Source organism: Mirounga angustirostris, unplaced genomic scaffold (assembly GCF_029215605.1).
Source record: "Mirounga angustirostris isolate CCGP_5_RB_7025 unplaced genomic scaffold, mMirAng1.0.hap1 SCAF_1, whole genome shotgun sequence".
Classification (NCBI taxonomy): domain Eukaryota; kingdom Metazoa; phylum Chordata; class Mammalia; order Carnivora; family Phocidae; genus Mirounga; species Mirounga angustirostris.
In genome coordinates this window covers 30,771,102-30,781,329 of record NW_026991709.1, presented here as the reverse complement: position 1 = coordinate 30,781,329, position 10,228 = coordinate 30,771,102, and the positions used below count along the sequence as shown (strand labels likewise).

Genomic DNA, 10,228 nt, shown 5'->3' with positions numbered 1-10,228 from the left:
AGAAGTTTCTGCTCTGGGTCCTTTGCTCATTCCTTTGCTTCTCGTTGATGCTGCGTATATCTATATCATGTGCAGATGCTCTGCTCTTAACTTTTGTTTCACTGTAACTCTTGGTTATATTAATCCTTATGTAGCCAAGGTCCTAGTATTGACATGATGAGGGAGAAAGAGGAGGAAGACGTGTTCCTGTTCTACATTTATTGGGTTTTAGGGAAAACAGGGCAAGCAGCAAGTTAATAAATAAGAGAAAACTGCTAATGTCCAAATAAGGATACTCTATAGAATGTTAGAGATTATTGACAAGGGATTTTACAAAATCTTGAACTTAAAAGAGTATTAGTCTATTCCCTATTTCAAGAAACAAAACAAAAACTTGTAAGTATAGTTAAAAGGGGATTTTAAAATCAGACCACAACTTTACTTCTAGGCTTCATTTTGAAGCTCTCCCTGCCTCCCATACAAAGACTGTACATTCCAGGCATATGTCATTTTTTCCTATTCTCCATTGGTTCATCCTTTATTCTTCCTAACAGAATTCATTGGGGTTTTTCCAATACAGCAATGTTCTCAGCTAAATATTTGCTTTCCCAGATGGCCTTGTTGCTAATGGAGGTTGGGGGCGGTGGGGGGGAAGCGGAAAGGGAATGTGTGACTTCTAGCTTACGTGATAGGAGAGGGAGGAAGGGTTCTAGCAAAGATCTATCTTTCCAGGTAAAATAGGATGGCTGGTATGGCCAATTTATCTTTTTTCCTCCTCTTGACTGAAATATATGTGTGATATTTGCCGCCACCTTGCCACCATAAAGGGAAGACATATCCTATTCCCTGAACCATATCCAGCAAAGGCTTATTGTGAGTTTTCTTCTTATGTGATAAAAACAAACCTTTTTTTGTTTAAGCTACTGCTACTTACTTTTTTATTACTTGCAATGGGTAACATTCCTAACTGATATGTTCTCCTGCTGGGATATGATTATTTTTCCATGCCTTTTCATACACTGACCCTTTTAAAATATTTCCTCCTTCCCTATATGAAATGTGTTATCCTTCCTTTAAGAAAATGATGAACCACAGCCTCTCCAATTGAATCCTTCCTCAAATCCTCCACGAGTTATTAATTCCAAAACTTTATGTGACCTCATCGCTGTTTGTACCCACATTCATTAGATATTTCTTATATGTTAATGATAATTTTGTATATAATCTGTATGGCCCCATTCAGGTTCTCCATAGACTCCACAGAGGTTGTATTAGTATTAATATCGATTTGTTACTTCAGCTCCCTCACATTCATGATGTTGCAAAACAGAAGTCCCTACAAAGACAGCCCACCCACTTCTCAGGTACTGCAAACACGGCGGATGGGGCGTGCATGCAAAGATGAGTCTCCGCCTCTGGGTTTCTGCGGCTGCAGCCTCAGGGGCTCTCCCAGTAACCTGTTCTCTCTGCCTGGCATTTGTTGGAGCTAATAAGTATCTCGGCTCTCTGCTCTACCTGCCACAGAGACTCCCTCTTTCTGGGAAAATGAGGCTCTGATCTGGGTACAGAAATCTAGGGCAGCTCTGAATGGCATCTGACATCCTGTGGGTCCTTGAACAATATTTCACGAATCAGCGAGACCAAGGAAGGCTAAGTGACAATGTGCAAAGCTGTTTGGCTAGTTACTGGTGGAGCCAGAGCTAGAAGTTTCTTTGGCTCCTAAACCCACACGCCTTCCTCTAGATGACCTTTGCAAGAACTTGGAGCATAACGAAAGCCGAACTGAGAACACTGTTACCAGTAGGTTTCATTCTTCAAGAAAATATCTTGTTTGCAGTTAAATCTAGGACGTATAGCAGTGTCTCGCATGGCCTTGAAAGCCCTTGGCTAATCCTCGAAAGCACAGTGGAGGACAGCTCTGCCTATGTTAGAGAATTTACAATGTCCAAATAGAGGTAGTGTTCTTCTCGTCATATAGGAACAAAAACAAATGGGTTGGATTAGTGCAGGTGAAAAAGTATCTCACTCTCATACTCATATACACACGCGCACACCACACATCCATATCACCTCCTTTAGATGGATGTCAGCAAACTCCGAAGATGGAGCAAAGGGAACGAACAGAAACAAAAAGACAGCAATCAATACTCAAGTTGCCCTGGCAACTGGTGGAGAGGAGCAAAGCTACTTCCAAATGATTCATATAATAACAGTAGTCTTCGCGGAGAGTTCTGCAGTAGCACCATTAACCATCTGGCCTAAAAAACAGGAGTGCCAGGGAGTTGCATTATTTTATTCCTGCTTCATCTGATCCCCCAAAACCCAGGCTTCTGACCCAAACTGAATTCAGTTAAAAAAAAAAAGAAGAAGAAGAAGACAAAAGCTACACAGGATGTGTGTTAAGGCAGGGGAGGGAGACAGGAATTTCTTTTTTCTCTTTTACTATCTAAAATTTTAAAATGATTCTTGTCTTAGCCAGCTCGGGCTGCCGGGACAAAATGCCACAAACTGTGTGGATTAAACAGCAGAAATTTACTTTCGCACAGTTCCCAAGACTTGAAGTCCCACATCAAGGTGCCGGCAGATTTGGTTCCTAGAGAGAACTCTCCTCCTGGCTTTCAGATAGCTGCCCTCTGCTACTTCCTCATATGGCCTACCCTCTGTGGCATGTGGAGAGAGAGAGAGAGAAAGAAAGGGGAGAGAGAGAGACAGAGAGAGAGAGAGAGATCTCTTCCTATTATAAAGCCAACAATCCTGTCAGATTAGGTCCCATAGAACCTTATTTAACCTCAATTACCTCTTAAAGGCCCCATCTCCAAATACAACCACATAGATAGAGCTTTAACATATAAATTTTGGGTGAGAATTTATTTCATAGCTTAAAGTTTATGTATTTTATCATATGCAAAATGCATTCATTTTACCTCAACAGCCTGAAAAGTCTTAACTCATTGCAGCATCGAGTCTACATTCTCAAGTCCAAAGTCCCTTCTGAATATCCTCTAAATCAGTCAGGTATGAATGAGATTCACGGTATGATTCATCCCGGAGGCAAAATTTGTCTCTAGCTGTGAACCTGTGAAACCAGACAGATTAGGTGCTTCCAAACCACAATGGTAGGAGAAGTGTGGGAGGGACATTTTCATTCTAAAAAGGAGAAACTGGAAAGAAGAAAGAGGTGACAGGCCCCAAGCTAGTTCAAAGCCTGGGAGTGCAAATTCCATTCAGTCTTAAGGCTCAAAAATAATCCTCCTTGCTTTAATGTTCTGCCTTCCAGGCCTGCTGAGTCACCCCATGGTTCTTAAGGGCATCCTTCTTTGTTTCTGCAGGCTGGCCCTCCCCTGCAGCTCTCTGCAGGGACCTTGCTCATGCCATTATCAGCAGTGGCCTCCTTGTCCACTGAAAAGGAGGAGGAAGTAGGCTTGCCCCTGGAACTATGGTGGGAGTGGCATCCTTCTTGATCTCTGAACTGACTCTGGAGTCAACCTTTCTTTTTCTCAAAGTTTAACACACATGTTTACAGCCTTCCTTCAATCCCTCCTGTTTTCTCCATTTCCCTTGGTCTGGTGTTTCTGCTGGTATAATTCTGTCTCTGATCCTGCCTTCTACTGAGATGGTTGACTCAAATCTTGCCTCACACTTGAAGAGGCCCCCTTTTGGGCAATAGGCCTGAGTGATGGAGACCTGAGTGAAGTCAAAGGACCCATGGCCACCACAGGGCTGAATACAAACAGGCTCATAAGATGACCCACCTCAAAATATCCATAAGCCCTAGCTGACCAATGGGCTGCTTACAACTGGGCACAGGTACCAAAAAAGGAAAATCCCATACGTTCCCACACCACCTCACTTCCCGCCCTTTAACTACAGCCTCCCACCCCCCCCCCCCAATGCCTCGTGGCAGAGTCTCTTCTCTGCTGTCCTTCCTGACACTCCCTTGCAGTGTATTCAATAAACTTCCATCTGCTTTGCTCTGCCTGGGGTGAATTCTTTCACCGCCTGCCCCTCCAACCTCCACCCAGTTGGTCACCCCACATCTGGTGGCCTATACAGGGACCCTCTGCTGGCCTGGGACTGTCCCTGGATTCTTTGGGAATTTCTCAGAACTTTCCCTCAGTGGACTGGCTCCTTGTGGAACTGATGACCTCCAACTGAGGTTACTCCTTGGTGAGGATTTGAAGTGCCAGGCTGCCCTCACCCTACAGGGTGAGGGATTTCCCCTCCTGCCCTCTGGAGGGATCCTTCCCTCCCTCTCATTTCCCTTTTTGGTCTTTCAACAGTCTAACCCTTGTACTCCCCAGACAACTGAAGGTCTCTGGCCGGGGTGGCTCCTCAGTGTGGTCTGAAGGTCTGAGGATGAACAGATGGAACTGCCCATGTCTGTGAGGGTGAAGGACCCTCTCCTCTCCTCTTTTATGCTCCGTCCCCCTGAGGCCTCCTTTCCCACGGTGCAGCACAGCTGGCCGTGACAGCTTGTCCAGGGCAGATCCTCCCACGTTACGAACTCTGCTGGGACCCTTTCCTGATCTGACTCTCAGCTACCTTGCTTCGTTTGCCCCCCACCCCTTTTCTTCCTTTGTCTGTACGATCCAGCTGCCATCTTGATTTACCAGCAAAATACATTCATTCCTATGAGTCCTGGTGGTGAGTCCTCCCCACCTTTTTCTGACCAGGTTCAGCCAAATGGTACCTTTTTTTTTTTTTTTTTTTTTTTTAAGATTTTATTTATTTATTTGAGACAGAATGAGAGAGACAGAGAGCACATGAGAGGGGGGAGGGTCAGAGGGAGAAGCAGGCTCCCTGCCGAGCAGGGAGCCCGATGCGGGACTCGATCCAGGGACTCCAGGATCATGACCTGAGCTGAAGGCAGTCGCTTAACCAACTGAGCCACCCAGGTGCCCCCAAATGGTACCTTTGATCTCACCTGGCAGGACATTCATATCATCTTTACCACATGCTGCACCCATGAGGAAAGACTCTGTATCTAGTCTTTGGCTCAGAGCTGGGCTAATGAGGCCCACACCTGTATCCCTGACCATGTTCTGGTGGCGGTGCAGGGAGGCCCAATGCCAACACCAGATGGGATTATCGGGCAGGAGACCCTGGCGGAATTAATCGGCATGATAATTTGCCTAATTGAGGGCATGCAAAAAGCAGTCATAAAACCTGTAAACCTGAATGAAAATCCTGCTTTATTTAATTCTTGCTTAGTGGAGGCCATGAGAAAGTACACTAACCCAGATCCTGAGGGCCCAGAGGGCACGGCAATATTAGCAATGTATTTCATCAGTCAGGCCTCCCCTGATATCAGACAAAAGCTTCAAAACTCAATCAGGGACCTCAGGCCCTCTTCCCTATACTTCTGGATATGGACTTTAAGGTCTTCAATAACCCAGAGGTAGCCTCAGGGGCTGAAAGGGAACAGAGAGACAAGCAGCAAGCCCAGGGCACGGCTGCAGCTATCATTAGCTCCCTGCCCTTCTCTGGGTCCAGCCAGGAGCAAAAATCATTACAGGTATGAGCCGCTAAGCCTCCCCATGCCCCAGGAGTTCCTCAAACCTGCTTCCATTGTCTCCAGGGGGCCTCTGGCCTGGAAGCATCAAATGCCCCCTCCATCAGGGCCTTGTCTGGCCTGCAAACAACCAGGGCATTAGAGAAAGGACTGTACCTCCTTCCCACCTGCAGGAGGGTCATCCCACGCCCCAGAGCCCCAAGCATAGGCCATCCCAGGTAATCCACAGCCGTAAGCCAAGGCCACTCCAGGCAACTGGCAGCTGCCTTTAACTCTGTACCTCGATGATGAAGAGCCTAATGGAACAGGAGGACGATCTCCTCTCCTTTGATTGACGGGGCCCAGAGGCTGTGCAGGCTCGCATGTTTTCCATCTTTATGGCACAGCCTTAGGTAACCCTGGATGTGGCACAACACAAAATTGAATTTCTAATAGATTCAGAAGCCACTTATTCTGCCCTTATCAAATACTCAGGCGTCACTTCCAGGCCTCCATTCTCATCGCCGGCAGAGACTGGTCCCCAAAGATGGGACGTTTCACTTCCCCATTAATTTGTTCTTTGGGTAACGATACCTTTACCACCTTCTTTCTCATTTTACCTGATTGCCCCACTCCATTACTTGGAAGGGACATAATGACCAAAGGTACAAACTGATCTTTGCCTTTCTGAGGTTGACTGCCCCCTGCTGGCATTCTTGTCCTCTGAGCCTTCTGCCCCTTCAGACAGGTATGGGACACCTCCCTTCCAGGGTGTTCTCTATCAGCGACCCCCATAAGGATAAAACTAAAAGATCCTCATTTCTCCCCCAAAAATTCTAGTACCCCTTATGTGCGGAGGCCAGACAGGGTCTACAACCATTCACATGAAAATTCTTAGCAACAGGATTTCTGCTTTCCTGCAGTTCACCTTGCAATACCCCCATCGTGGCAGTAAAACAGTCCAATGGCCCATACAGAATGGTACAGGACCTAAGAGCTATCAATGAGGCCATTATCCCTATTCACCCAATTGTTCCTAAACCTTATTCCCTCCTAGGACTGATCCCCTTGGACACTGGTATACTGTGTTGGATCTAAAAGATGCTTTCTTCTGCATCTCAGTGTACCCAGATTCCCAGTTCCTCTTTGCCTTTGAGTGGCAAGACCACTCAGGTCCTGCTGGGTAGGTAACCACCAGGTTACCCAACAGCTAACTCGGACCGCCCTCTTTCAGGGCTGTAGGGACAGTCCACATTTATTTGGACAGTCCCTAGCCAAGGATCTGTCCACCTGCTTCCCAGAGGCAGTGCCTTACTTCAATAAGTTGATGGCTTACTTATTGCAGCTCTTACCGAGCCCCCCAACTGGGTACAGAAATGAAACTAAACCTATACCATTTCAGCTTCTGCCTTCCATGAGGTCCATGCCCATGCAGCTATTTAGAGAGAGAGAGGCCTCCTCATGACCCCAAATACCCCAGTTAAACATACCTCTGAAACTCTGGCCTTGCTAGAGGCAGTTATGCTCCCTGCCCAAATAACTATTATTCATTGCAAGGCACGTCAAAAAGATAATGACTCAGTCTCTGTTGGAAACAACAGAGCTGAGAGACAAGCAAAGGCAGTTGCCAGGCTGCCCCTTCAAGCCACTTTGGTTCCCAGTCTAAATCCTTTTTCCCCACAATATTCTCAGGAAGAAACCCAATGGGCATTTTAAAAGGGCTTTCCCATACCCCAGAAGGTTGGCTTACAAGGCCCCCATAATAAACTTGTTACGCCAGGGAATGTTACAACGGAAATTTCTTCATAACTTGCATCAGGCAAACCAGGACATCCCCCCAACCTTGCAGGCTATCTCCCAGATGTGTTCTACCTGTTGTCCCATCACACCAGAGGGGGCCCATAAACCTCTTCCACTTCTTCAATGTATCCGTAGATGAGGGACTCTACCAGGGGAGAATTGGGAGATAGATTTTAAGCACATATCTCACCTGCAAAGGGTTCAGGTATCTATTGGTATTTGTAGACACCTTTATGGGATGGATTGAAGCCTTTCCCACTAAAACAGATAGGGCTTCAGAGGTCCCCACTCTTCTCCTCAATCATATCCTTTCCTGTTTTGGGCTTTCCTGCTCTTTACAGTCAGACAATGGCCCAGATTTTGGCTCTCAAATAACACAGGGAGTTAGTGAAGTCCTCCAGAGAACATACCATCTGTAGGCAGCATGGCACCCACAGTCCTCCTGTAAGGTGGAAAGGACCAACCAAACCATAAAAAGGCTCCTCACTAAACTTATGCATGAAACTCAATAATCTTGGCTGACCCTCCTTCCCCTTGCATTATTAAGGTCACGTTTCACCCTGAAATCCACAACTCATCTCAATCCATTCTAGGTTCTTTTTTTTTTTTTTTTTAAAGATTTTATTTATTTATTTGCGAGAGAGAGAGAATGAGAGACAGAGAGCATGAGAGGGAGGAGGGTCAGAGGGAGAAGCAGACTCCCCGCCGAGCAGGGAGCCCGATGCGGGACTCGATCCCAGGACTCCAGGATCATGACCTGAGCTGAAGGCAGTCACTTAACCAACTGAGCCACCCAGGCGCCCCCATTCTAGGTTCTTTATGGAGAACTTTCCTCCAGACAAATCTTTTATTAGACCCTGAAAGCCACCATCTCACACAGTATGTTATATCCCTTGGGCAAACTGTCTCCACCATTAATGACCACCAAAACCAGTGCAGTTGAAAACCTGACCCCTCGTTCTCAGGTAACATACATCCAAAACTTACATCCAGGGATTGGGTATACCTTAAGACTCTTTCACAGGACGAAAAGTCACTGGAACCTGTCTGGACTGTTCCCTATCAAGCTCTCCTGACCACTCCAACATTGGTAACATTTCATGGCTTCTCCCTGTGGATCCATCTTTCCAGAATCAAGACTGCTTTTTTTTTTGAGGAGGTTGACATCTTCATTGCTTTAGAGGCAGGGGCAGGTGCTCAGGAACTCTTGGTGGGGCGGGCCCGCTTCCTCTTCACCATCACAGGCTTCTGGCTGCGCAGGATGGCGCTGGCTCTGCGAATGGCAGCCATGCGCAGATCTGGGCGGTCCTTGTTCTTGCGGATCATGTGCCGGATGCTGCTGAGGGTGGCCCGGCCGTTCTTGTTGATGGTGGTTCGGACGTAGGAGGTGGCGGGTTTCTGCTGGCCGGATCTCCGCTTCATGACCACCACCGCGCCTTTACCGTCGGCCGCCGGCTCCACGCCCACGGTCTTGCGGTGAATCAGCCCGTTGTGGCGGAACGAGTTGCGAGCCGTCAGGGTGTTGGGCTCAGTGCTGTAGGTCTGCTTGTTCCTCTTGATCAGGAAGCTGGAGCAGTTCCGCACGACCATCCACTGCGGGTGGGCGGACATGGCGGCGGCTCCTCTCGCTACGGCAGCCGGAGACGGAAAGAGCCAGAATCAAGACTGCTTAGTCCACAGATGAGGAGCCCTCCACCAAGCACAGCGTCGAGCCATTCGAGATCTACACCTGTTATTCAAATGAGACTCAGGTGATACACACTCAGAGATGTAGAGGCCCATGAATCTGGCCAATCCCCATTCTCTTGTATTCAATCATTCTATGATATTATCTTAGAAAAACTCCCTAGATACCTTCCTCCCAAAATTCTCATGATTCTCCTTCCCAATTCCAAGACTTCATTCTCAACCTTTTCCTTCAGGGTGACTTCTCTGAATTTACTTGGTCAGAAATCATTACTTACTTGAAGCTGTCCCTGCCCTTGATGTCTTGCTCTCACAATAAAATCATCACCCCTTTTTGGGTTGATCTTTGTTTTTCTCATTGTAACCTTCTTTCAGTATATATCAAATCCTAAACGTGGATTTCTATGCTCACATATTTTGCTCTAATCCAAAACAGCAAAAAGACCTGCCCATTGTGAAATATCACTCCCCTTCTGCTCTTCTTATATTGTTTGCTGTCACTTTCCACTGATAAAACTAAGGCTCCCCTAAGGAGGCACAATACCTCCTCCAAACAGCCAATTCAACCTATTCCTCCAATTGTTGGCTATGCCCAGATGCCTCCTGGGAGTGGCCTGGGTCCACTTCCTGGGCCCTAAAGAATGGACCCTGAATGCTCATTTTGGCAGCACATATACTAAAATTGGAATGATACAGAGAAGATTAGCATGGCCCCTGCGCAAGGATGACACACAAATTCGTAAAGTGTTCCATATTTAAAGAAAAATAAGAATGGATATCAATAAAGGCCTCCTTGGCCTACACTGTAACCAAAGTTCCCAAAGGTAATATGCCCCAGGCAGCCTTAGATTATCTATGGCAATCTCAAACAGATTTCAAACCTTGCATGCCACCAACCCAGTCGTCTCGGGACCTCGCATTTCAACCATTTAAGCTACCCTTACATGCATCCATTTGCATGATGGCCACAAGACCACAGGAAATATCAGTTAGATTCTCTAGTTCCCCCAGCCTAATTGTTCCCCTTCAATCTCTTTGGATGCAGGAAATATCACAGTTCTTCCAAGGCAGACCTCAAAACTGCTCAACCCCTTCACTTTGGTTACAACCCACAAAATGGGGACCCTGCCAATTCTTTCCCTGAAGAACTCCTCATACATGTCATCAGATGTATGCTTTTCTGGGAATATCATACTTCTCCTTTCCATCTAAGATCACACCAGAATGGTCTTTACATCCATATTTTGACCAACATTCTGTTCGTGATTATTT

At 46.7% G+C, this 10,228-nt stretch overlaps 1 protein-coding gene and 1 non-coding gene across 2 annotated transcripts; one reads left to right on the top strand and one right to left on the bottom strand.

Moving 5' to 3' along the window:
* Positions 1-8,413: 8,413 nt before the first annotated feature.
* LOC123834491 (large ribosomal subunit protein eL28-like) lies at positions 8,414-8,942 on the bottom strand. The gene has a single exon (XM_045863621.3). The coding sequence runs from the start codon at positions 8,879-8,881 to the stop codon at positions 8,468-8,470; it is 414 nt and encodes a 137-aa protein (XP_045719577.2). The 5' UTR covers positions 8,882-8,942; the 3' UTR covers positions 8,414-8,467.
* A 666-nt stretch (positions 8,943-9,608) lies between these two features.
* On the top strand, positions 9,609-9,715 carry LOC123834951 (U6 spliceosomal RNA). Its single transcript, XR_006788526.1, has one exon. It is a non-coding gene; the product is annotated as a U6 spliceosomal RNA (small nuclear RNA).
* The last annotated feature ends 513 nt before the right edge of the window (positions 9,716-10,228 follow it).